This window comes from Giraffa tippelskirchi, chromosome 13 (assembly GCF_054371585.1).
Source record: "Giraffa tippelskirchi isolate mGirTip1 chromosome 13, T2T-mGirTip1v1.2.pri, whole genome shotgun sequence".
Lineage (NCBI taxonomy): Eukaryota > Metazoa > Chordata > Mammalia > Artiodactyla > Giraffidae > Giraffa > Giraffa tippelskirchi.
Window position 1 is genome coordinate 122,039,173 of NC_137287.1, and position 27,867 is coordinate 122,067,039.

A 27,867-nucleotide genomic window follows, 5' to 3' on the forward strand; every position below is an offset into this window, starting at 1 on the left:
AAGAAACCTCTCAACTAAACTAAGGGGCTCTTGTTTGGATCCTGACTGCAACTTCCCAGTTGTTAGAAGGCGTTTCTGACACAATTGGAAATGCAGAAATGGAGATAGGTTATGAGAAATCATTGTCTGTTTAGATGTGATCGGGAACAGCCCCTATCTGCTACAGAGACTCGCTGAAGCCCTTGAGGAATGAAATTAAAACATGTCGGAGATTTGCTTTAGAAAGGAGGAAGGGTTGGGGAGTCACAGAGAGACTGACTGCTGCTGGCAAGCCCACGGGACTCCGCACCCGCATCTCTCATTGTGTACGTTTACAGAAAGTTCAAGTCAGAAGCCAGGGACACAATAAAGACCAAAGCCAAAGATTGCAAAACACCAAATCTATATTTACATCCACATATAATAACATAACTTTAAGCTGAAATATATCATAAATAAAACAAGTAATGTCTACTGTTTGACAACTTAAGTATCAACAATTAAAATAAATCAAACTGGAATGAAATAAATACATAAACAAAAATCCAACAGATTGTACCTCTAGTATATGTACTGTTGTCTCAAAGGGAAAAAAACATACAAAACCAGTAGTATCCCAATAGTTAATACTGATGGACAAAAAAAGGAAAAAAAAACATTTTGGAGTACAAGGGCTGTGGAAAGAAAAACAAAACTGTATTTTTATGCATTCATTCAGAAATCTGGTTAAAAAGGAGAAATCTGAGAGCCCCCCAGATTTCAGCATAACATGAATTGACTTGTTTTCAAATAGATTTGGTGATTTTTTTTTTTTAATACAGATTTAAATTTCAGCCCTCTATCATTGTGTATATCCCCTTTTAAGATTTGTATTTATCGTCACAGCAAGCTTTCTGTAACACTCATTGGATTAGGTAAGGATCAGGTCAATCATCTTGTCAATGTGTTAATCTTCAAAAATAGGCTATAAAAGTGCAAAACTAGGAAAACAAAAATCTAGATTATGTACATATGGCTCAGCTTGTGAACAGAAAGAAAGGTCAATAGTGTACACTTTCCTGATACAAAGCACTTCACCACGATGCCAGCAGAGTCAGCTCAGATTAGGTCTCCCCTCTCAACTGGGAGTTAAGACTTTTCTATCAAGTCAGTGTCGTGTTGCATAATGAGAACAAACGAAAAATCAGGATTCTTTGAGGACACTACCCTTGTTCTAATGGAGAAGGGCAAGGCAAGAAAAATTAACAGTGCAAATTTACTTTTGAAACAGTTTTCTTAATAAAGTGTGTTGTGGTCACTAAACCCAGGTGCTGCTGCTACACTCAGCCAAGGGCAGTGCGTTAAGGGAACAGAAGTGTCATCGAACATTTAGTAAGCCAGCTGGTGGCCAGGCTCGCTTTAAAACCCGAATTGCCATGGACACTGAGGAAACGGTGCCGCCTCAAAACCACCAAAACCACCAAAAACGGGAGACGACCGAGGTCTCCAGAGCAGCAGGAGCCCTGTCCGCACTCCTGCAGTCCGTGTGTCCGCAATTAACCTGAGCACGTCCAGTCAACCCACGCGCCAGACACACCGAGACCGCCAAATGCAAACCGAAATTTACCCCTCAACTGTCACTTAAAACTGCTTCCAATATATGTAATTCACATGTGTAATTTAGCCTTTATATTTTTATATAACTAATTCAGGCAAACGCCAGAGTTTTCCAACACAAATGATTCATTTGATAGAAAACTAAGTAACTCCACATACAATTTGGTATGTTTACTGAGTGTGTGGCTGGCCTAGAGGAAATGCTTCTCTACACACACTTAAAAATCCCCCCGCTACCCCGAGAAGGGGAGTATGGGTCTGGGTCTTCCTCGGCCGACCTACCGATTTGCAATAAAAGGGCACCAACTACAGAAAGGCTGACCTTGGTACACGCAGCACATCTTCTTAGAGGGTCAATGTTTCCATTAACAATTCCATTAAGACAATAGACTGCAGAGGATTTCACATAATACAAATCATTGAGATTAAAAAAAAAAACCGTACACTTTAGATGAAAGAGGACAAATAGCAGAAATGCGCTCAAAGTGACGAGCGACGTTAGAGGGAAAGAACACACGGTATTTAAACAAGCAGGTTTACAACATGTATGTACAGAAGTTTTTACCTGAGGTGCAAGCGTTATAGACTTTCTCCCCACCCCAACCCCCAACCCAAATGATTTCTTTTCAGCAGCGCTCAAGTATGCAAAAAAAAAAAAACTCCATTTCTTATTTGGTCAATTCTAAAAAACATATTATTCGCGGCAAAATAAGAGATGATGTCCGGTCTCCATCTGTGTACAACCCAACTCTTCCAACTATAGTTTTTATTGCTATTTGGTACAAAAGTTAACAGAACAACTTTACAAAACCGTAGTGTTCCTTTATGTGTTATATATACAGTACAATCACAGCTTATTTCAGTAGCTTTCAACATTTGCTTTTCAAAGGATGAACTAATTTAATTTCATGGAGAGTACACATTTATATCCATCAAGACCTAAGGGGGGAAAAAAGGTTTAAAACATGATTAGGATAAAACTAAATACAGTTTACAAATTTTTTTTTTTAAGTGTAATAAATACCCAGAACTAAAAAGGTCTAGAAATGCAATGGGTTCCATTTAAGCTTAAATTTTTAACCAAGTCTCGGGAGTCTGAATAAATAAGCTGCACTATTTAGGAAATGGTCACGTACAATGAACAGTGATTTAATGACGATGATTTAACCAACAACCAGAATTTACATCCGATATAGGTGTCAAGTCAACTGCCGCCTATAGAAAACTCTGGAAATTTATACCTAATGAAAGGAAAACACAGCACAAGTCCACGGATATTTAAGATAAGACTCAGAACAGAATAACCTCCTCCATGAGAAGGACAGGGCGTAAGACACGCGGAAGGAACACTGTTTGGCCAAGGTCTATGGAGTTTTACAGCTGAAATTCCCAGCCCTGGGCCAGGCACCGCCTCAGACCTGCACAGGATGGGAGTCGGGGCACAGGTCAGGTGGGCATAAAGGTATGAACCACAGCACAGAGGGAACACAGGCACGGAAGGCCCAGCTCCCCACAAACATGCTGCAGACATACGTGAGCTCAAGTACCAGAACAAGGTCGTTTGGCCAGGAGGGTGTGGAAAGGACGTTCCATAGTAGAAAGAAAGGCAAGCAGAGAAGCCCAGAGGCTCAGAAGAGGCAGGAGCTGGACACACACACGACAGTCCCCACTTGCCGCTACACACAGTGCAGATAACCAACCACCCCTAAATCGTGTTTATGTTTTAAGGCAGAGTGGATCTAATCCCATGTCTGCAATGATACCAGCCTCATACCACTGGCATCACCTGAGCAGGAGCGAAGGATGTAGACCGACAGGCCCGTATGCCCCAGGTGTTTCCCCTGGGAAAACAGGAAGGAGAAACTCCGCCCTGTTCCACGGGTCTCTTATCTCTGAATCTAGATCTAGCAGGCACTGGGTCAAGAGTCTGCTCCACAAGGATACGGTAGGGGTTTAGCAGAACAAGAGCTATCTGGGAGGGAATGAAATCTGTCCATGAGCCCCCGTCTTTCTATTCACCTGATTGTTAACTCTCACAGAGATGTCACGCCCTCTGCCCAAACTTGGAAGTAACTAAATTAGCATGGGCACAACTCCACGAGCACCACCTGAAGCTTTCGGGTAGCTACCACTAGATACATCTGCCGCGTGAGCCAGAAAGTCAGAATAAACCTCCTTGCTCTGTCCCACTCCTGCTCCTACTCTGGTAAGGATTTATAAAGGTTTTGAACAAGCATTTAAAACTGGAGGATTGGGGCACAGGCCTTGGATTTTGCAGACCTAGGACCAAAAGCAGGCAGAGGAAGGCGCTGGGCAAGTTACATAAGCCAAGTCTCAGTCTCCACATCTGTAAAGTAGGCACAGAGCCTCCTAACTCGGGGATTGGCAAACTTTTCCTATAACTGGCTAGATAGCTCTCAGCTTTGCCGACCATGAAGTCCCTGTCACAACTACCCACTTCTGCTTTTGTGGCCCCAGGCAGCCATAGATATGTAAAGGAAAGGGGGTGGCTGTGTACCAATAAAACTTTATTAACAAAAACAGATATTTAAAAAAAAAAAGATGGCGAGCAGTTGATCTAAGGCTCTAAGACGAATTAAACTAGCTCATGATGATAAACTATTCATTCAACTCCCAGCATGAAATAAGCCCTCAGTAACTTTCAGGTGCTGTTGCTACTTTACCATGATCATCACCACTGACATCCAGAGACCCTGAGGGCTCTGTTTTAGAAACACTTCAAAATTCAAATTAAAGGCAATTTTACTTTGTAATATTACACTGGATAAGTTAGATGGTTTGTTTTTCAATTAGGTAAAATCAATACAGTGTATGTGCTCACCTTTCATCCCCAAAATAGGAAATCAAGATTTTTTGTCATTTGGTCGATAATGTGCGTTCCCAATAAAATTCTCATAGTTCCTCTTTTGCAGTATGCTGCTAGATAAGTGTTGATAGGATACAGGCCTTTTTCCTGATTGGGGGGAAAAAAAAAGCATAAATGGGCATTTAGAATTAAGCTCAACAATTAGGTAAGATGTGTGTGGGTTGTCAGAAGTTAATTTTCAAAATTCCTGATAATGTGACCAGAACGCATAAGATGCATATGTATTATAAAGTTAGTTACAATGTAAAATGTTTTTAATTGCCAGGAAGACATTTCTTAGCTTAAGATTTTAAGTCACTAAATGGTAAAATTATCTAAGTGCCAGTAAAAATTAAAAGCCAAAATGGCAGCATAAAGATTTTAAGCCTTTGTGTATCATGAACCAAAATTGTGTGGAGGAGGGGAAAAAAAAGACTGATTTACTTGCAATACAGAGTTCTCTTCAAGTAAAAGACACAGTTATGACTCATGTCCATTTTAAGAGCAGAGGAGGGAGGAAAAAGGGGACACTTCTAATCAAAAGGCTGCAATTATTTTTTCATCAAAATTTTTATAAAAATCACTGGACTGTGTAAAAGTGATTGTTTTTTAATTAGCTATCCCCAGATCAACTGGCATCAAGCCATCTTTGATACAGAACTGTCACCACCCAGAACCTTTCATTTCAAATTAGACGTCTAAACTGGATTTGTCCCTTTGGGCGGAGAAACCTGCAGAGCTTACAACCCGGGAAGGCACTGCGGTTTCACCGGGTCGGCCGAGGCAGACAGGTCCCCACGCCTGTCTCACCTACTCTCACAGGCTCGGGTGTGCTAGACACGTCTAGGCAGGTGCGCCCGAGTCAGCGGGGGCTTGAGAGCCGCCTCCGCGGGGACAAGAGCCTTCAAGGCACCTGCGGGCGCCGGGGGCAGCAAGGGGAAGACTACGCCTTACGAGTCACTGAAGGCTGAGCCCAGGCCGAGGGCGGCAGCGCGGTTCCCTAAGTCTGGACACCAACGGAGTCCAGCAGCCTGGAAGGGGCCCGGCGGTCCCCGCTCGCGCAGTGCTTCCAAGGACCCCTGTGCCCCCGGGCGGGCGCCCGACCCGCGCTGGTCACGGGGGTGGGCAGGCAGGGCGGGCCCCCGGGCCCCCTTCCCCCGGCTGGGCGCCCCGCGATGCGCGCGGGCTGGGTGTCAAGGACACCGGGCCCAACACGGCAAGGGGGTACAGCCCCCGGGCTCCGCTGCCCCCAGCCCGGGAGGAGCTGGAAAAGGGGCGCTGCGCCCAGGACACCCCCACCCCCTAGGGCCCCCCAGGGGCCCCCCAAGGACGCCCACCTTCCAGCGCGGCGGCGGCGGGCGCGCAGGGAAGCAGCGTGGCGAAGGCGGGCCCGGGCGCGGGGCGCGGGCGCGTCGGGGGCGCGGGGGGCGTGCAGGCGCACTCGGGCGGCAGCAGGGACGTCAGCCCGCGCACCACGCGGTACTGCGGCAGCTCGGGCGGCCGGCGGCACGGCACGCAGGGGGGCTCGGGCGCGGCCCGTGGCCGCTTGGGCAGCGGCTCCCCCGGCTCGGCGCCGCCGCGGCCGCATGCGTAGTCCCGCGTGGGCACCCAGGGGCCGTCGCTCCTGGCGGCATCGGCGGGGGGCTGCGGCTCGGGCCGCCGCGCCTTCTCCGGGCCCGCCTTGCAGGGCGGCGCGTCGGGCGTCGGGCGGGAGGGGCCGGGCCCTGGGACCCCGAGGCCGGATGGCGGCGGGCGCAGCGCCTTGAGGTTGCTAGGGGCTAAAGTGCTGGCATCGGCGCCCGCGGATGGCGGGGGCGGCGGGGCTCGGCTGGGCCCCGGGGCGCCGGGCGCGGCCCGCTCAACCAGCGCGGGCTTGGGCTGCGCCGGGGCGGCCGGCCGCGGCTTGGGCCGGAAGGCGCCGGGCAGCGGGGGCACGTCCTTGCCCAGCAGGGCAGGCGGGCAGCCCGTCCGCCGGCTGCGCAGCGCAGCCCTGCCCCGGCAGCTCTTGTGCGCGTCGGGCTGGTACTTGTGCTCCAGCCTCTGGTGCATCGTCAACACCTCCGGGTAGAAAGTCTTGAAGGTGCAGAACGGGCAGGTGCTGCTGGCGGTCACGCTCTTGCCCAGAGACGCCCCCGTGCCCCCGTGGGAGGTGCCGAGGGACAGGTTCAGGGGCTTCTCCTGGCAGCCCGCGTCCGCCGCCCGCCTCTCCCGGGGCCCGAGCTGCGCGTGGCGGGCCGCCGCGGCTGCCTCTGTCCTGCACACCAGGGGGCTAGCCTGAGGGTCCGCGGGCGGCCTCTTCTTCAAGGCGTCCAAGTAAGCGGGGCCGGGGGCCTTGCTCGGCTTCTCGGCACCGTCGTCCGCTGCATCCTTGCTGAAATCCTGAGTTTCCCTGTGCAATGGCGGGAGCACGGCGCCGCCCAGGACGCTCGGAGAGGCGGGGGCCACCCCCTTCAGCTGCTTTGCGGGGGGGCTGCCTTTAACATCTTTGGCACCGTCGAAACATCTTTTCAAATTTTTGGTTTGCGCGCCGTCGGCGGTTAGGAGTGCCTCTTCAGCCTCCTGGGGCCTCCCGTCGCTCCTGCCGTCTGCGGCAGCGTCCGCCTGCCTGTCCTTGTGGTGTCTCTCCAGGTGATACCGCAAGGAGGTCTTCTGCGCTGCAGCATAGTCACAGAATTCACATTTGTATGGTTTTTCACCTAAAACGAGAAGTGGCATTTTACTACACACGTTTGTGAAAGGCAACAACACAGGACACAGGGAGAACAGAGTTCTTCCCTCTTCCCTTCTTGTCTGTGAATCTTCTCATCCAGAGCTGTCATGAGTTGTTGGCTTCGTCACTCTTTCTACCTGGAATATTTGAAAATGTGAATGTGTGTCTTCCATGTAAAAATTAGAAAGCACACCTTAAAATGATCTCATTTAATCTTCATAACAGCCCTAAGCAAGTGAATATTATTATCCCATCTTTACAGCTAAGAAAATGAAAGCGTAGAAAAGTTAATCTGCCTACAGTTGCACAGCCAGTGAGTAGAAGAGATGCAAATTCAAGTCCACACGGCCTCCCAAACCATTATGTTACAGCTGCTTCCACAATCTAAAGAAAAGATGACCGAGAATTCTCCGGCGGTCCAGTGGTTAGGGCTTCAGCGCTCAGTGCCAAGATCATGGGTTTAATCACCTGCTGCGGGAACTAAGATCCCCCAAGCCGGGCAGGGCGCCCCCAAAATAATAATAAACCAAAGATGATAAGATATATTAATTCCATTCTAAATCATAAAAATAAAGCTGTGAAATTTAGAAATATTAGAGATGTTAATAAGATGACAGTAAGAATAAGGGAACTGGACATCAAACAAGAGACCAACTTCACAAGAAAACAGGCAAAGTTACAGTAACACTAAAGGAAGTAAAACGACAGCTACAAATCAACAGGCTACACTATATCCTTAAGATGTCCCAAGGATCTAGAAGAGCATCTGAACGACAAAAATCAGACACACAACTACATCACAACCCTCAGACCTAATACATGCAGGAAACAAATCTAAGGAGTTCCTTACCTGTATGCGTTCTGAGATGAATATTGAGGTAATAATTTGAACGGAAAAACTTTCCACAATAACTACATTCTCTTGAGGATGTAAGATGCTTTATTTTCCCTCCATCATCATTTTTATCTTAAAACAGAAACAAAAATATTCATGTAAGAAGACAGCTCAAGGATGTGAACAGGGCAAGCTGACTTAAAGATTCTTGGTAGAACATTTTTGGAAAATCTGAAGTAACTTTTACATTAGGTACTGGCTAAAAGCAGCCAACCGCTGCTCTGAGGCTGCGGCAGCGCAGAAGCCTGTGTGCGTGACTTTGTTTGTTTCCTGAGCGCAGCGGCGTTCACTGTGGAACACTCCCTTCTTCATGGCCTCGGTCACGAGACCATTTCATAGACTGAAATGAACAGGCAGCTTTCTGCGCTCCCAGGCCTGAGACACACAGAATCTGGCAAACTTGAGCTGGACCTGCACACGGGCTGGAATAACCAGCTTCTTCACAATAAGTAATTTAGAAAACCCAGCCAACACAAATGCTAACTTTCCCAACCACCAGAGGAAAAGATGAACTTGCTTAAGATTAAGCCGGTCACCACTAGAGGGCAGCAGGCACAACTTAATCTTGAAAAGCTTGGCCGGGCAAACACCGAGGGAAGGTGGTCAAAATTTAGCAAAGCAGATTTTGGAAAGCAGATTATATTATTCGCAAGTGCTCACATGGGCAACCTTGACGAATCACGATCTGTCCCCGAGGAACAGCAGGTTCGACTTTAAGCTCCACTGTGTCCACGATCAGGACAGTGGAGCAGACACAGGTCCACTGAGGGTGCTGAGCACGCCCGCGGGCCCAGGTGCTGCAGTCACGGCCCAGCTCGTCCAGCAGGACCGAGAGCTCCGCGTGAGCCTCCTGTCAGCGCTGGTCACATGACACCCATCACAGTGTGACTGCAGCAGAAGACGGGGCATCGGTAAATTCAGTGTAACTCATCCTTTTCCCTGGAAACCCTGTAATTTCCAGCTGAAGGGCCTCTGCCTGGCTCCTTCCACGTTCCGAAGTCTAGATTTATAGAGTTCACGGATTTTAAAATTCCCCAGTGGTTCACTGGTTAGGGGTCTACACTATCACGGCCCAGATTCAGTCCCTGATGGGAGAACTAAAATCCCACAAGCCTTAGGCAAGACTTAAAAAGAGAGAGAGACGGGACCGTGTAATTTGTCACCGCTGAACTTCCGTGAAGACCGTACAGCCACCTCCAAATGCTGGAAGACAGCAGAGACGACCTTTGGTCTAAAAAGGTGTCACGAGGACTTAAAAAAATCACCTTACATGAATCACTATTATTAATCCAGTTTATGAAAGTTGAAAACAACAGATCATTTACTTTGCTTTTTGATCATAAATCTAAAGCAAGCCAGGCTGACAGCAGGTGACAGTAAGGGAAGTCTAGACCAGAAGGCCTCATCACAGTGTGGCTGCAGGAGGCTCCAAGCCCTCAGAGCGCGCAGCTCGCCAGGCCTGTAGCTGAGCCTGCACGTCACAGCAGTTCACTACTTCCAGCTGCGTGTCGGGATTTACGGTACGTTGCATCACATCCAAAGTTACGAAATGCCTTTATTCTAACACAAAGGACGTGAAATGTCCAGTCTACCTGGTTCCTGCTCCTTTAGCTTCACCCGTGATTCCGCTGTGCTGTCCTTTAAAGGATTTTTTTATAAATAGGCAGCTGAAATCATCCTTGGGAGGTGGAAGACAAGGGTCAATGAACCAATTGTGTAAACAGGGGAATCAGGGCAAAGAAAAGGTTAAGCAAGACGTAACCAGACCCAGTGCAAGTCCTGGCGCTCCCAGCCTCTATGGGCCATCCTGTCTGTACCAGACCCAGTGCAAGGCTCGGCGCTCCCAGCCTTTATGGGCCATCCTGTCTGTACCAGACCCAGTGCAAGGCTCGGCGCTCCCAGCCTTTATGGGCCATCCTGTCTGCCCGCTGGCAGGGCCCAGTATTTCCACTCGGTCCTGCCCAGGCCGCCTACAGGCAGAATGAGACCGTCCACTCGGTCCTGCCCAGGCCGCCTACAGGCAGAATGAGACCGTCCACTCGGTCCTGCCCACGCCGCCTACAGGCAGGATATCCACTCACGTCTCTCGGGCACTGGGGCATCTCTCTCACCACAAACAGCACAGCACTGCCACTGTGTCTAAGGAGTCACTTAGAAGACTAGAAGGCTATATTTACAGTCATTGTTATGATGTCATTAAGACACCTAATGCATTTTCTAGATTTCTAAAAACTGAAGATTATAAGCATGCCAAGTACTACATTTCCTGTCTCCAAGGAAACTCAAATCACGCTAAATATTTGCTATGAAAACTACCATTCTCACACCCGTCATGTAATCAGGAAACAAACTGGGCACTAGCCTGAGAGAAGACGTATTATCCGGTCACATCCCCCGGGTCTCATACATGGGGCTATAATCCGGTCACATCCCCCGGGTCTCATACATGGGGCTCTTAGGAGACACTAACACACAGCCAACTTACAACACAAGACGCCAGTGCGTGTGTAAACCCAAGACCACCTCTGTAAAGGATACTATTTTTCTAAGACTCACTCGTGTTCTCATCATTCCCCAGCTGATTTTGCAGGGGTTTATGAACCAACCTCCAGCAGCAGAATCCTCTAGTCAAATAAAACATTACTACATGGATAGAAAAGCTGTGGCTTACGTGAAGATGGGCGTGACCTGAACCACAGGTGGGACGCTCTGCCCTAGACGGTGCCCACTGGACCCAAGAGACCCACTAACAGGCCCTCCGCAACGGCCTCCGTTTCCTCTAAGAGCCGTCAGTACACTAGGATTTTGACTGAGCAGATGAGCTCTTTCAATTATCTTTGATGTGTTCATTCTCTATACTTTACCAAGTACTGGAGTGACTGAGCCCCCAGACACAGGGGTCGGGGTGCAGGCAGCACTCAGTGGCCCCCGGTCACACCCTCTCTCTGGTGGACGGCCCCTCCCGTCCTGATGTGTGCCCGCAGATACTCATGTGGAATACGTGTGTGAAAGCTGGCTCTTGACAGAAAGGCAAGTGTACTGCCTTTCAGGGCACCCTGCTTTTACCCATTAGGACTGGGATGCCGGGATGGAAGTGGGGACCCCCATCTCTCACCCTCGGCGCTGCGGACATCGGGGGCCAGGGCCCCCTCTGCCGTGGGCCACCCTGGGCCCAGGGCGGGCACAGCAGCCCAGGCCCCCACCCGCCCCTGTGACGGCGCACGCGCCAGGTGAGCTCACATGGGGCCTCTGTTGGCAAAATGTGACATCACATCACCCTCAGAGCAGGAAGCAACCTCAACAGGCCTTTTAAGGCCCCCCTACTGTTCCAGAAAGGAGACGAAGGCCCTGAGAGCTTAGGGACGTTTACAACAAAGTGAGACCTGGACCCAGACCCGCCCTCCGTGGGCTGTGTCCTCCCCCTCCAGGACCAGGCGGGGGTCAGGGGTCGGGGGTCAGCTCACCCAGGTGCAGCCCGTCCGGGAGCCCGTCCTCAGAGCCATCTTCAGAGCCCGCCTCCCGGTCCAGGGCCCCGCTCTCCTCCAGGGTGGGCGGCAGCTCCGGGGAGCACGTCCTGGGCTGCCTGCTGTCCGCGGCCATGGGGGGCGAGCCGGCGTCGGCCCTGCGCTCCTTCTTGTGCACACGCGAGTGCAGCACCAACTGGTGGTAGGTCCGGAAGGCTTTGCCACACTCGGCGCAGTGCGTCGGCTTCTCCTTACTACTGGCCAACTTGGGGTCCGCGTCCACGGAAGGCACTTCGCCGTGGGGGTGCCTGGACTTCTCCTTGTCTTGGGAGAGGCCAGAGCAACTGCTTTTACTCGTCCTGGGCTTTCCAGAGCCTTCGGGCTGGCTCTTGCTGGCACTCCAGACCTCCCCCGGCTCCTCCTTGTCGGAGCACGACTCGTCGTTGTCGGTGCTGCCCTCCTGGCCCGGCTGCTGCTCCTTCACCTCTCGGCACACCGCCACCTTCCCCTTGGTGGCCAGCTGCCAGGCCTGGTAGGTGGTGAACGGGTCCAGCTGAGGTATCCACTTGGCCGGCTTCTTGGTGATCTCGGCGGGGGACGCAGGTCTCAGCTTCAGGAACTGCAGCAGCTCCGGCCCTGGCGACAGCATTCCTTCCTGCGGGGCTTCGGTCTGCAGGCCGCGGGGCACGGAAGCAGCTTCTTTGGTGTGCATCTTCCTGTGATCGATGAGACTTTCTTTATTTGGAAAGAGAAAGCCGCAGACCATGCAGATCTTGTACGGTGACGAGACGCCCTCGGCCGCGGGCTCCTGCACCACCTCGTTGATGGTCGCCGGGCTCTCCAGGCCGGGCTGTGGCCTGCTCTTCGCCCCTGACTTGCCCGTGTGCGTCCGCATGTGATTCTTCAGAAACCAGGGCTCCTTGAACCGCCGGCCGCACACGTGACACCCGTAGGTGAACGAATCCTTGTGTTTCTTCATGTGGATCTCGACGTCAAAAGCCACGCGGAACGTCTGCCCGCACACTTCACAGCTCAGCTCTTCATTCTCCTTGCAGTTCTTGTCCTTCGGAGGTTCACTGCGCACCTGAACTTTATCCAGAGGACTGAGATACTCCGCTTCGACACGCAGGACGGCGGGCTCACAGAGGATGGGCCGGTGCTGCAGCAGGACGTGTTTGCTGAGGTCCTCCGAGCGCGTGAAGGTCTGACTGCAGAACATGCAGTCCAGGGGCATGTATCCCTCCATCTGAATGATGCTCTTCTCCTGCACGGCTCGGAAGGGAACCGCGGTAGTCCCTTTGATCGTCATGGCGTCATCGAGCTCCATTTGGGTGCCAAGGGAATTGCCGATAACTTCCGGTCCATCCATATACACCAAGAGGGATTGCGTTGGCATGTTTCCTGTCTCCTGAGGATTGTATATAAAATTAGAATCTGCTTGAGGAATCTCTGGAGTTGGAATAAGGCCACTTGTAAAAGACTTGTCACTCACACACCCAGCAGCCCGAGGCTTCAAAACTAGAGCAAATATTTGTTACAAAAATTCAAAAGAAAAAAAAAAAAATTCAAAAGAAAGTGTGTATTCCTCTACCGTCTTCTCTTTGCAAGTCCAGGAAGCTCAGTCACAAAGCCGATCGCTGGATCTCTCTAGGACCAGACAGACTCCCCGGTGCGTGGACGCAGAGCCGAATCAGCACGAAGCATGAGTTCTCTGTCTTCACCGAGTGAGTGATTCAGTTGAGCAAGAAGTCAATTCCAGCAACCTGGAGACAAGGGATTTCCAAAACCTAGAGGAGAAAAAAAAAGGTGAGCTCCAATCAGAGAGGAGAGAAGGCGGGCTGATGACTCACAGTGGTCTTCCCCACTAAGCAAAGAAGGTACCCAATTCAGTCGCTTCCCTTTTAGCTAATATCGCTGTGTACAGAGCATCCTGCCACACATGCTCATTAATTAAACCATTAGCGTTTTTTATCCAATAACCCTTATCAAACTGCGAGAAATTCACAGCTAAACCGAAAACCTGGTGCTTCAATGATTTAAATCAAAAATGTCAAGTTTCAGAACAGAAATGATCAAATTGAGCTTAATGTGTTTTAACTGCCACTAAAGTGCATGTGTATCCTTACAAACAATCTCTACAAGTCTAGACGTTAAGAATTGTATAAAAAAATAACAACAATGAAAGCACCTGAGGCAAAATTTTAAAAGCCCGAGTTTCACATTGTCTTACAGACAAACACACAAGAAACGCAGACGCCTAAGCACACTGGAGGCTTACACATAACCGAAGTCACCAACAGAAGCACCGAGAAATAGGGGCCTTTCCTCAAAGCCCCCTTCAAGAAACACAGTTTGGAACCGTTCCTCATCCTGGCCACGCAGAACCACTGGACACCACGCCCTCATTCTACTGCCCAAACCCGATGCTTTTAACCACCTCCTGCCTTCAATGGGCGCCGCGTGGGACCTCCCTGCCCAAACTACAAATAAGGAAATACAGACACAAAGCTACTTGGTGAATGCACACATTTTAAATAAGACCCTCAGCACGGAGGTTCAACACGGCTTAGGCTTCCATCAGAAAGAAAACAGACCCTCTCGTTTCTACTCCACCTTTCACGTATGCGTTGGCCAGGTGCAAAATGGATGACCTGACTGAACTGCAGGCTCTGAGCTGGAAGCACATTTTCACACTTGCAGAAGGATTACCCTGTGAAGCCAACACCCTCCACCTTCAAGGTGAGCACAGGAACTGTTTTTACACAGTCCCAGCTACTTTAACTGAAGTCAGTCAAGTCCATCCAAGAAAACAGAAAGACATGCAAACTACTCCCACCACAGTCAACAGTTAAAACACACACACAGAACTTTCCTTTCCTTCTCTCCACTTCCTCAAAGAGCAGGAGCCAGTGGGCTCAGAACAGGAGGAAACATTTCTTCCCCTTCTTCACACCCAGAAAAAGAAAATTCTCCTACTCCGTTATCTTTTAGTTTGGAGTAAACTAGATCGCTAACATCAAGTTTTTCTAAGTAAGCCTGCAGATCAAAGTTTAGGGTAAAGAAAGAATGGACTGAAGTGTTTCATCTTTACTTTCTGAGCCTTTTGTTGCCGTCACATGGAGGATAAACACAGACTGGGCTACCAGCTGCTGGGCAGCACAGGGCCCTCCCGAGACCCGAGTTCCAGTCCTGGCTGAGTTACAGCCTTGAAGCCGTCACCACCGCAGACCTCGTCTTTCTCGTCTACTCAATGCGGGTGGTTAAATTACAGGACCACTTGCAGAGTTCAAACTATCCATGGTCCTGGGGTCAGACACACTTGATGGGCAGACTAACTCGGTGGTCGTGCTGCTCACGATGTGAGACGGTCTTTGGATTTGTGAGTCACACTTGAGGCTTCCGCGTAGTCGTTGACTCACTCAGCAAACACTGACTGGATGTGAGTGTCCCAGGTGACGCTGTGAGGAACGTAACAGCACGTGCTCTGGAAAGGCAGTTCTCAAACCCTGACGACACTTCTCACTGACACTTCTCACTGGCCGACAGCTGAGTGAGAAGCAAGGGGTGACTCAATGAGCATCACACAGGGCTACGTGGACTCGTTTCAGTTTGAATCAAGACTGCCCTTTATTTAAGACCCTTTCTACTTTTGGGGGTGCCAAAATACCCTTTTTATAAAATGAAAGAGAGGCAATAGGAAAGGGTTTTTTTTTTTTTAATGTCCTGATTTGACAAAAATCGAAGTCCTGCATGTCAGACCTCAACACTTTTTTTTTTAAAGAAACTTGGCAGCAATCTGACATTTGTAAGCTTTGGGGAAGTCCACTTCTCTGTAAATAATCTTTCCCCAAAGACACCAATCCTCAACGCCAACAACTCTGGATGAAAACTGTGATGTGGGTACACTTCCCACACGGGGTGGTGGCATATACTGGAAATTCCTGTCTTCTGACAGTTTAGTTTCAACTTTTATCTCTGAGATGTTCAAATATCTGGGTTAAGAAAGTCGTCATCAGCTTGCAACACAAGACCCAAAGGAGCGGTACAGGAGGACGCTGGAAAAAATCTCCAGAGAAAGAGAAGAGGGTGATTAGGATGGGCGGGAAGCTGGGGGATGGACGTCCCAAGCCAAGGAGTCTTCTGCTGGCAACACCTCCAGCCAAGGGACAGACCCTAACAGTCACTGGCTGTGCCCAAGTGCCTGTGGCCCCGGTCACAGCCATCCTTCCTGTTCTCTCAAGACACCCGGCGCAGGCAGCCAGGGGCTCACACCCTGCCTGCTGGCTCACTGCTGCCCCCCAGTGCCCAGGAAGGGCCACAGGGTCAGGCTCTGTGCAGCACAGGTGTGCAGAATGTGGGTCTCTGGCCACACTCACCAACCGCAACTGACTCGATACTAAAGTTAACTTGAATGTTCACCAACTTCTACATGGCTGTCTGTGGCTGCCATCTAATGATCATTTTCTACATTGTTAAGAGTATAATAAAAATGAATCATATATAATCATACATAAAGTTGACTAGTAGAAGCAAAACTGCATCATTTGGATTTATAACCACTTTTCTTACTGACCTACCAAAACCAAAATGCAAGGCCTACTAGGGTAATCACTCACAGCAAATGCCTTCAACTCTTTTCAATTCTATTTATTTACTTTTGGTTAAGTTGTGCAGCGTGTGGGACCTCAGCTCCCCGACCAGGGGTGGAACCTGGGCCCCCTGCCTCGGGAATGTGGGGTCCCAACCCCTGGACCCCCAGGCAAGTCCCTGCCCTCAACTCCTGACATAGAGACTCAATGCAGACAAAACACTTCCTTAAACTACAAATCAGTAACTACCAAGACTAGACTATACATACAACAAAGTCAAAAATCTTTGTAGAGCGCCTGCAATACCAAAGACTTGAATAATAACTTATGAAAAACAGACATTCTAACCTCCCTCCTGCTCACGGTGACAGATCAGCATCCCAGCTCAGGGAAGTGTGAGCGCACAGGCCCCCAGAACCCGCAGCTTTCGGTGGAGCCGACAGTAACTGATGGGACTGAAGAGACCTGTCGGTCTCCACAAAGAACTGGAGCCAGGGTGCGGGGGGGGGGGGGGGGGGGGGGATGTCACAAACCAACACGCTCCATCTCAACTCAGTCTAAACGCTTTCAGTTTGCAGAAGAGGGAGCCTTCTGAACACACTAAGCTGACCAAAAGGTGCTCAGCAAAAAAGCTTTTCAGTATCTAAATGAAAATTGTTTCAACTTTTCCTCAGGTTAACGACAGCACTCAACCGTCAGCCATTTACTCCTCAGGCACCTAAAGCAACAGGTTATTCAGTATGACCTTCTACTTGGAGAGAAAACTAGGTAAGTTATATTGTGATCACTTCAGTAGATACTTTTTTTTTTTCATTTACCACAACATAAGCTTTGAAAAGAAAGACCCATACTGCTGTAACCACCTAAAATGCAAGTCTGGTGTTCTTTAAGCCATTTATTTTTTAAAAAGCAGATACTCATTTGTGAGTAAAGTTACTATGAATTCTGCCAATACCTACAGACCTTGAAATTAGCAAATACTACCCATTCTACAATGCTTGATGAAAAGCACCATAATTTGTGTTTATGCCCAATAAATTACAGTTGAATGCCACCTTGCTGACCAAGTGACTTGGAAATACCGTTCTTTATGTACAGCTGTTCTCAAACCGGTGACCTCAAAAGACAGTACACCCCAACTGAACAGGTCATCTCACATGGAATATTTACCAGCATGGTGTGCAGCAGTAAGGTATTCAAAGTCCTCAAAACCTGTTAAAAACACATAAAAATTCCATTTATAGCCAAGTAATTTGCAGTATTCCAGCAAGTCATCCAAGGTATCCAAACAAATGATCACTGAGACCTTCAGTCTAACACAAACCGCTAGTCTCCGGCCAGTTCATTTGTATCCTTTAAACTTCAAAATTATCTCCAAGATCAGGTTAGGAAACTGACAGTTTTTCTACAGGTTTCCCTTCTCTATTTTATACACACTATTTTTTCCTTAGTCTGACAAGCGAAGAGAACTCTGCATAGCAACCTACAGTGGTGATCAAAACCCACTGACTAAATCCTTCAACACTATTTCAACGAAATCACCAAGGTCACACCCATTGAGCAGATGGTCAACCTGACTTTCCTAATATAGCTGTGGAAGGATGTTTAAAAGCCAAAGAGAAAAATAAAAATATTCAGTTTATATTCAACACCACAACCTATTCAAAAGCGAATGATTATTCAAAGGCAAAGCCTGAGAAGCTGCAACAAGGCAGTCTCACTTTCTTGAAATTCAGGTGCTCAGTTCTACACGGGAGACCAAGATAGGGTAAAAATACAATCCTACTAGCACATTTGCAGATGATGATTACGAACTCAGCCTGATTCCTCCTTAATCAATTAAGGTCAATAAAGGATCTTACTATGAACTTAAAGCACCACGTATTAGCTTTAGTTTCAGGAATATCAACATTAACAGATAATGTGGCCTGTAAACTAGCTTTTAAAAATTCCATCTTGACGTGAAAGAGAACTGTAAGGGAAATTAATTGTTTTAATTTTTAATTAAGCAAGAAGCATTGCTATCAGTGAGTTTCTATTATCACCACTTAACCAGTACTACCTTAAGTATTGTGAAAAGATTCTGAACAGGACTAACTAACGACCGATTTCAACAAACCAAAAAAAACTGTGTATTTTTTAACTCTACAAAGAAAATGCTGCATGCGCACACACACACACACACAGATAACTGAGTGTATATATATATATATTTGTATTTCTGTATGTACATATATATACACACACAGATATACAAATCACCATAACCATTACATTACCCATTACCCCACACACCCACACCTCTTTTTCCACAGAGCCAAATGGTGAGTGTTCTTAATCATACCCAATTTAACCCAACTTCAGATTATATATAAACAAGGGCAATGCCTTTTAAGGCACGGGATCTTTCTTTAGCCATATTTAAATATTCCCCTCCCTATCTCTGTTGAGTAAATACTAAAGCTGTGCAGTCTGGCTCTTTCAAATCACCTATTTGATTTCAAAAAGAAGAAAAAAAGTCTCCATTCAGTTAATACAATCACTGCTCAGTAGACTTATATACTGAACTGATCTGGCGACCTAGAAAACACACAAAAATACTTCTTCTGGTGTAACTGAACTGTTCTGAGGTTATCCTGATTTGTCACAGGCAGGAAATACAGCAAGAAACAAGCTTTTCTCCTAAATGCTGACTGGGGAACAAAACATACCTGGACTCTCCATTTCCAGTCCATAGAACCGTATGTTAAATCCAGGAGGTTCCCTGACACCAGAATCAAGACCCAACACAGCCAGCACCCTGGGAGCCCATCAAGGAACTGGCAGCTGACTGCAGGCCTGCTCTCCTGTAGAAGCAGGGGCCTTGCAGGCCAAAGGCAACTTGGGGAGAGCGCAGAACAAAGACAACAGAATTAAACGCATTCTCTTGAACACAACTTATTCAGCTGTCTTTTCGGGTTTAGTAATTTTATTTCTCAACTTTATCATAAAATTACCAAACTGGCCCCAGATTTCCAGTAACTCAGTTATGCTGTGACCCTGGGCAGGAAGTAATGAGGCTGTTCAGAACAGTCCGCCAACAAACGCTCAAACTTTGTAAGGGGTTCTGATGAGCGTTCCAGTGTGAGCCATAAAGGAGGGGTGCATGCTGGCACCTGGCCGGCAGGGGTGCCCCTCAGTTTGTTGGGAAGATTTCTGTAAGAATTGAGCTTACTCACCATGAGCTGCAGATTTTAGGAAAGGATGGTTCTCTACCCCCCCCCACGTCCCTCCCACTTCCTCAAAGTCAGATTTCTATCTGCCCTCACAGTCTCCATTCCAAATCCTCCGCCCTACAGACCGCTACAAATTTGCCTGACTATAGTAAAAAGCTAGAGGAAAGAATCCACATCACCTTCCTCCCCAAAGTCACCATTTCACTGACATGTTGGAAGGGTTAACACTGCCCCCTCAAAATGAGGCTATTCAGCTGTAATGTTCCAGCTTCCCCCCCCCAAATTTAAGAAATTTCCTGCTGTCTTTGTGTAACTCATCCTTTCTTCCACGTGCATTTAAACCAGTCAGCACCCCTCCCCCAAAGATCTGGAAAGGAGGTAACGAATCAGGACTCTTCCACAGTCACCACTTTCATTTACGTGCTGCAACTAAACCCTTCACTATTTAGAATATTTAATACAATTGGGAATCCTTTGATTCCACTTCAGTGGCTGCTCTGTAAATATCTTCCAGGCTGTTTTGTTTTTTTTTTTAATTTTATAACACATCTCAGTAATTTGAAAACTACTCAGTGTATTCCAGATGAAGTTTAACTTAAAATCTCCTTACATTTATTTTATTCTAGTGGAACAAATATACTCATCAGTTGATAACACTGTATCATGTGTTTCATTCTTACTGTGTAATTCTTAAGCTTGAAAATACATAGCCATTGTTCAGTTGTTTGACAGCACCTTTCCAATTCATCCATTAAACACACTACTACACAATTAAGCTAAAATAAGAAATTAGAAATGAACAATTTAAAACACAGGCAACAGTGGCATCTGTGAGCTGGAACAATCTGAATTTTTTTTTTTAACCAAATGGAAAAGCTTCATGTAAAACATAAAGAAAAAGGTCCAATCATTTACAGTCCCTAAGAAAAGGTCTTTTTTTTTTTTTTTTAAGTAATAGATTTTAAGCAGTCAAGAGTCATTAAAACTACTCCCAAGTTCTTATCAACCAATATCATGTTTGGAACAACTGTGAGAAGAGAATATAATTTTACAAAGTGGGAAAACAGCACTTCTTCTGGGACCCCCGAGGCTCTAATCAAGCGTATCAGAATTAAGAGTGCTCCAGGGTTGGGCAGGCAACCCTGCTGTGGCAAAAACAGGCCATTTCATCATAAATGTTGTTAAAGAACAGAGAAGTGATTAGCATTTATCTGAAATGAGAGGCAGAGGGAGCCGGTCCTTGCCAGGCCATTATATTCCTTAATTATTTCATCAGTTTGTAAGTGACTTGATGACTGAGTTCTATTTTCAGATTTCCTCTGAAAAGGACCACTGGTCGGGGCTTTTATTAAGAGAGGCCAAAAATGGAGGATTAGGAAGAGAACTCAGATCAGCCTCTGCTTAAACCTTTACTGGCAAAGGCAAAACTTTCACCCCTCCATCTTCCTCCCTTACCTGGGGCGGGGGCAGGGGATCAAGCTGTTATCTAAATCAATTCTTCAGGGTGACCGGGGGGAATATTTTCTACAAGCTTTATCTGAATGGTGTATTAGTTCCTTTTTTTGATTAAGAAGTGAAAGGGAATAATATGAACCCAAGACAACTACTAAACTTAGGTCTCACAAATTAAAAAAAAACAGCAAAGGTCAAACAGCAGTGTTTGATGGTGTTGTGAAGAGGAAAGGACTGAAAGAAGTTGGACATGAAAGAAAAAAGTACGTGTCCTTTACCTAGAAAAGCCATGCTCTTCCCTCACTTCCTCCTGCAGCATGCAAATCCATGCGCAATCCTAAAGGAGCAGCCTCCCCCTTCTCACCAAATAATTAAAACTCCAGACAATGAGATTATAAACCCTATTCTACCAAACAAGCCAAATACATGGTCAGTTTGGCTTGTAACTAACGACCACTGAATTTTTAAATAAGTCACTGCCTCTTGAATTCAATCCTTGTATAACTGATTCAAAATGGCAGCAATTTGGGGTGGGGGTCGACTTCCACTACAACACCGGGATTAAACACAAACACACACACACATCACAACAGTCTTTAGAATACGAAACAAAACAGTATCTAAAATAAATAGGACTTCTCAGAAAAAGTCACCTACCATTAAGGACACACCTTAAAAAGTCCTTAGCACACATTAACTAAGCAAGCACCAACTAGTGGTTTGACTGTTAAATTTTTCAGACAAAAAGCAATTAGGTTACCACTCTGCACTTGTCACTAGGGCTCTAAAGGCTTTATGGAAAATCTAGGACTATTACTCAAAGTATTACCAAATTCACTATTTTAAATCTTATTTGCTATCAATCAATCAAGGCACTCCATCGATCCCAGGAGGGGGAAACAAGTACAGTATGAAAAATTTAAATGTACTTCTTGACACATACAGAAGAGGTGAAAGGCTTCCTTCAAGACCCCTACCTAGTGGCCAGGCCTGGCGGGCAGCTGCTGTTAGCCGGCCTTTTCTTTTGTTGAGCTTAATCTCATGTCAACTCATTCAACCAACTCAAAAGCGATGAAGACATAATTGAATCAACCTGAACTAAATCAGACCTAGGGTTCTTAAAACATACAGCTTAATGTTTCCAAACGATCTAGAAAACTAGGAAACCAGCTAGCTTGCACAGTGTTCAGTAACACAGGACCCCAGACCTGCCAAAGAATCACCGGACCCGCCATGTCCTCAATACACGTTAAGGAATGTTCAAGCTCAACACTCCAAGGCCTATAGGCTGATCCAGAAAGATAAATTGAGGCTCAAGGAATTTCAAAGGGGAACCAGCGCACCAAAGCCTCACACTCTGAAGTGACTATTCTTTTCTTGGAAAACGCAATAAAAAGAGAAGAAATAAAAAGAGAAGAAAAGTTTACACTGCTCCAAGTGTGAACAGACTACTTGGGGGCCCAGAAGTGGCCAGTGATGGCCCTTTCCTGCTCTTGTTACCAAGCCTTGCTCGAAAACTTCCCCTCCCCAACCCCGGCCCACCCCACCCCCACCCACCCGCCCAAGAATGCGGCTTCCCGTCCTCGGTGGCCCTACCTTGAATCCTAAAGCGCGGGTTCCAACCCCGGGCCTGGACATCTATCCCGATCCCGGGGCGCCGGTGCCGACCTGTGCACCCCGCGGGCCAGGTCTGGCCCCCTCCGAGCAAGACCGCCCGGGCCGCCCCAATCCAGCCGCCCGGGGCCCCCAGCAGCGCCCTCCCCTCTCGCCCCCTACCCACCCCCCGAGGCTCGCCTTTTGAGGCCAAATCAAGAGTGAAGAAGGCTCTACATCTGAAACTGAGCGGTTTCGCCACTCAGCGCCTCCTGGCAGAAACTTCCCTTTTAAAAAAAAGAAACACTTTTAGGCTAACATTTCAATCCCTCCTGCCCTTTAGAGTTCCTAGTTCTGCTTCCAGCTGGCTTTTCGCGTCCCACTAGAATTGACTGATACAGTCTTAAAGCGTTTAAGGATTACTTTTTTTAAGTTTTTTTTTTTTAATCTTTTAAAATTAAAGGGGGAAAAAAAACCGTATCACACACATCCAGGAAACGCAGCCCGGTGCACCGCCAGCTCTGGGATGGGCAGAAGCCCGGGACCAGGGGGACCGGTCTGGGGGCGCCCGGGGGGCTGGCCGGGGTGCGCGCCCGGGTCGGCGGCGCGGCCAAGCCCCTCCCTCGGCCCGGTAGACGCGCCCTCCGCCGGCCCGTGCGCTCGGTCCCGGCCATTGTCTGCGGGGACGCCTGTTCGGACGCATTGTTTTGCCCGTTCCCAACTTGCGCCGGCCCCTCCCGGGCCATCGCCGGGGACCCCGCGCCGGGCCGCTGCCCCCCCGCCCCTCACGGCCGGGCCGGCCAGCGCGGGGACCCGCCGGGCGGAGCCACCGAACTTTTTACAGGAGCCCCCCGCCCAGCCCCCCGCGGGGCCCCGAGCTCCCCCGCGCCCCCAGCCGTCCTGAGGTCCCCCGGAGTGAGCGCGACGGCCACCCCGCCGGTGCACACCCGGGGCTCCCCGGCACCGCGCCGGTGGGATCGCGCGCAGCCGGGCGGGGAGGGGGCGCCCGAGAGGGGCGAGGTGGAGGGCAGGGGGGGGCGGGCTCGGGGGCGCAGAGGAGCGCGGCGCCCCTTTACCTGCGGCGGCCGGGGTCCGCGGAGCGGGGGCGCGGAGGCCGGGGCGGGGGCCACGCCGAGCCCCCCTCGGCCTTTTGTGCGGGCACCTCCGGGCCCCGCGCCCGCACCGGGCCCCCCGCCGGGGCCAGAGCCCGCGGGCGAGGCCGCCTGGGGACCCCGCGCCGGGGAGGCCCCCCCGAAGGCGGCGGCCCCCACCCCACCCCCGCCCGGAGAATTTGGGGGCCGGGCTCACCTCGGGCGCGGGGCTAAGGTGAGCGGGGCGGGGGTGCTCACGGGGGGCCGAGGCGCGGGCGCCCCCTACTCGTCCGCGCGGGGACAGTGCAGGCGCGGGGGTCCCCAGGGCCGCAGGGCCGCGGCGCGTCCGGCGCACGGGGACTGTTGGGTCAGAAAGTGCTCGCGGAGCAGCTGTTGCGCCCGCCCTCGGCCCCGCGGCTCCGCGACGCCCCGCCCCGCCCCGCCGGCCGCCGGGCCCGCCCCCGGCCCCGCCCCCGGGCCACGTGACGCGCGCGCCGCGCCCCCGCCCCGCCCCCCGCACGCGCGCGCGCTCCCGCGGCCCCCCGCACGCGCGCGCCCTTCGCCGCCCCGCCCCCCGCCCCCCCCCCCCCCCCCCCGCCATCCGGCCTCACGCGGCCCGCGCGCCGGCGGTTCAGCGACAGGTACGCGGGGCGGGGGCCGCCAGGGCCGCGCGCAGGCGCAGTGCCGCCGCCCCGCCCCCGCAAGGTGTGCCCGGACGCGCGGTCAGCGGCGCTGCCCCCGGCCACGACGGGCCTCGACGCCCATCGAGGGGGTCAGGAAGCAGCTGCGCACGTTTTGTTCAGGTTCTCCTCAGGCACGAGAAAGGTCCGTGCGATGATTAAAATGTCTCTCAAATGTGCCTCTGCACAAAACTATCTTTTAACTGTCACTGTTTTTCTGAAAGGGCTGAGCTTGAGCTGCTCCAACTTGAAATTTCTAAACTTGGCCTAGGTTCCAAGAATCATCTTGACTTCGATAGAAATCCACATGGGTGAAATCAGACTTAAAGCTGGGGACCAGAAAACAAAATAAGCCTTCTCCCTCCCCTTAACTAAAAGTGTTTCCCAACTATTCTTTTTATTTGTTCACACACACGCACAAAGGTTATGATTCCGAAGGCCAGAGATATCCCCCCTGCCCCCAGTTTACGTAAATCCCAAGGAGGAACCACAGAAGCAATAATCACATCCAGCAAGTTCTCTGCCTCAAGATGCAAACGAATGCAAAAGTAAAAGCTATGCAAGTCACCACTAACGAATAACTTTTTTTAAAAAAATTTTTACTGGCCTTCAATGTATCCAAAATGGAAAAACCTAAAACGTATCAAGAAAGACCCTTCAAGTATATATTTAATAAATCAGTACACCAAAAAGCCCTACCTAAATGCTCGGCTGGTGAGCAATGCAATCCTTAATAAAATAGGAAATGGAATTTGAGAGACAGTTTCTTAGCAAAGGGGAAGAATTTGCCCAAGTGTGATGTTTTGCTGTCATTTTATATATAACTACTAACCCCACATATGGTCTGGTTAGTCTTTTTTAAAAAGGAAGTGAACCAATTACTTACTCACACTTAATTAGCAGTGCCAGAAGTAGAGTCTTAAGCCAGAACTTTTTTTTCACTCAAGTACACTGATATTGATCACTTCATCACTTCTAGTACTAGAGTTCCTTTTCTCAGGGAAGATGAATATCATTCTTTAAAATATTTTTTAAAGACTTTATAAATAGTCACATCCCAAAACACAGTCCAAAGACACACACTCTTCCTAAACAAGAAACTTCATTTAACTTATCAAAACAAATGACTCTGGGCAAAACTACAAAACAAAGAAACTATGAACAAGTGAAACCAAATTGAGTCTTCACTTAAGTGTAGCCTCACTCTACATGTTAATAGATAACCTTTGAACTCTGAAACCTTGAATGCTGTAAACACAATAGCACTGATAGTTAAAACTCCTAGTGTTAAGATGGAGCAAAAAGAAAAGTCCAAACTTTTCAGTAGGAATAGGGAAACAATCAAAATGTTTGACAAATAATCGTTCCACTAACAATGAGGCTCCCGGCTCTCAGACGTTGCTACTGAATTATTTTCTGAGCAAAAAAAAAAAAAAAAGGTGCTTTTCCCTATGCCCTCACAAAGTTACTGCTTTGTGAGCCTAATAGCATCATGTGGTTTGTTAGTTACTGTTTCTCTCTCCCCCACCACCACTCCGGCCTAGCCAAAACAACAACAACAACAAAAAACCTTATTATGTTGTGGCTTTTAAAATTGAAAGATAATTGTATTAACTAAACTGTCCGCTAAGAGTTTTATAGGCGATCTTTATGTTTGAGCAAAGAATTACAAAGAACCTTGTTCCTGGAGACGTGCCAACAAAACTGGGAAGTCGTTGCAAAATTCTGCCAGTGTCTGAGAGCTGGGTTGCAAACACGTACTGTGTTTTTAAATGGACACGGAGTGAGCTGAATGCGCCGTAAGGGCGTCTCGTGAGCCACATTCGTCCCTTGTAGAAGGTGGAGACTCACACTTCAGATTTCCTTGGAAAGCGTGTATGGTTAAAACAATTAAGGATGAAAACTCCAAAAGCAACAGGAGGACACTGGGAGCACTCGGTTTTGTAGTAAAGCTAAGAACTCATTATTATCTTATGAAATGAAAATCGAAAATCGAACGTTGGGCTCCATATACTTAGCTCCGCCCACGCGTAATCCTGTTTTGCCATCACCACCCCCCAGCTAGACTCTCTCTAAACGAGTCAGGTGCTGCAGAGACGCAGGCGACACAAACAATGGAACCAGAAATGTCCCTTCCAATGTGAGCTGATGGTCCTGCTCACACGTTATTCGGGGAGAGAGGGAAAGACCCCACTTCACCCCTTCTTAATGCCGCACACATCAGCTACACCTCATTTTTCACAATTATCCACACAGACCAGCCTTCCTTAAGATCCATTTCCCAGTGTATGCTTATAAAATCGCACCATTATCTCTGATCTAACCCTCGTGATAGGAGCCCTCTGCCTTTAGCTAACTTCTGATTTTCTCTCCAGCTCCTCCTGCCTGCCACCGCATTCTCAGATTTCTAACAAAACAAAACCAAACCAAACCCCTTCTGATTTGCTATGTTTAACATCCATTGGCATCACCATTTGAGAGTTAGCCTTAATGAGAAGAAGAGAATGCCAGTACTATCTTCTTACTTTCGCCAGTATTTGTTTTACTGTGGAACTATTATAGAGAAGCGATTTGGAAACTGTATGTAAATCCAGGGGCTGAAACGGTGCCAAGACAGACTTAAAAGAATTCAGTGTTCAGAGCAGGAAAACCTGAAAAACTGCAGTGAGGAGTTAGCAGGAAAAGAAAATGAAAAAGTTAGGCAAACCCTTGCCGACTCTGCAAACTACAAGGGACATTTGAGAAGGAAGCCGGGCAGCTCTTTTAACAAGACTGAACACACTAAAGGAAGTATGGATGCCCAACCGCTCCAGGGAACACAAAACTTCTCTCTTTTCTATGGAGTTTCTTGATCCCCTTCAGTCATCTCACAATTTCAAATGCCCTGTAAAACCTCACAACAATACATGATAGGAAACAAATAGCAGAAATTACCTTTGAGAAGGGTAGACAGGGTCTGGAACCAGGGGGGCCTCTTTCTCCCTGAGTTGGCCCGTCCACCTGACTCGGAACAATACTGGAAGAGATGTGATTGCTGGTTTTTATAAGCAAACCAAAAAAGGGAGGAGCCAAGAATAAGGCTCAATATAAATAGAGGTTTAGATGCAATCCCAACTTGACTAACCAATCATGACTGGTAACCTGACTGAGGACCCTCCCCCACCCTACAAGCACAACTTATTCACACCCCCCTCCACTATCTGCTTGGTCCAAGGGGGACTCCACTCAAAATGTCAATTCAAGTTTCTTACACGGGTCGCAAATAAAACAAACTAGAGGATATAGCACAAACAGAAACAGTCAAATATAGACAACAAACTGGTGGTTATCAGTGCGGAACGGGGAGAGGGGGAGGGGCAAGCCAGGGGAGGAAGATGAAGGCAGACAAACGACTCCACAGGGAAGTAAACAAGCTGCGAGGATGTGGTGTGCAAGTCAGGGGATCGAGCCGGGACTCTCTAACCATCGTGGGCCTTTAGACGGAGACATGCAGCATTGGACATCAACTACACCTCACTATATGTACTAACATATATATATATATAAACAAGTACTAGGGACGTAGTATGCGCCATGATTGATCTAATTAACACGATTGATATAATTAACATGATTGATGTAGTTAATGTTATCTATGAAAGCGAAACAGTAAATCCTGAGTACTCATCCTGAGAGAAAATTTGTGTGTGTGTGTCGGTATGAGATGCTGGGTGTTCACTAAACTTATATGATCATTT

At 48.5% G+C, this 27,867-nt stretch overlaps 1 protein-coding gene across 8 annotated transcripts in view; it reads right to left on the minus strand.

Moving 5' to 3' along the window:
- Positions 1–365: 365 nt before the first annotated feature.
- Positions 366–27,867, minus strand: part of ZNF217 (zinc finger protein 217) — a 34,911-nt gene continuing 7,409 nt past the window's right edge. The window contains exons 1-7 of one of the 8 annotated variants that reach the window (XM_081557274.1): positions 23,668–23,831; positions 13,102–13,297; positions 11,511–12,918; positions 8,002–8,118; positions 5,779–7,137; positions 4,418–4,549; positions 366–2,514 (exon numbers count right to left, since the gene is read on the minus strand). In XM_081557274.1, coding sequence (XP_081413400.1) covers positions 4,440–4,549; positions 5,779–7,137; positions 8,002–8,118; positions 11,511–12,906 — 2,982 coding nt within the window. In that variant the 5' untranslated portion in view covers positions 12,907–12,918; positions 13,102–13,297; positions 23,668–23,831 and the 3' untranslated portion in view covers positions 366–2,514; positions 4,418–4,439. Of the gene's footprint in view, positions 2,515–4,417; positions 4,550–5,778; positions 7,138–8,001; positions 8,119–11,510; positions 13,298–17,181; positions 17,312–23,435; positions 23,832–27,867 lie in introns of those variants that run through there. The other 7 variants (XM_081557272.1, XM_081557273.1, XM_081557276.1 and 4 more) reach the window with 7 other exon arrangements.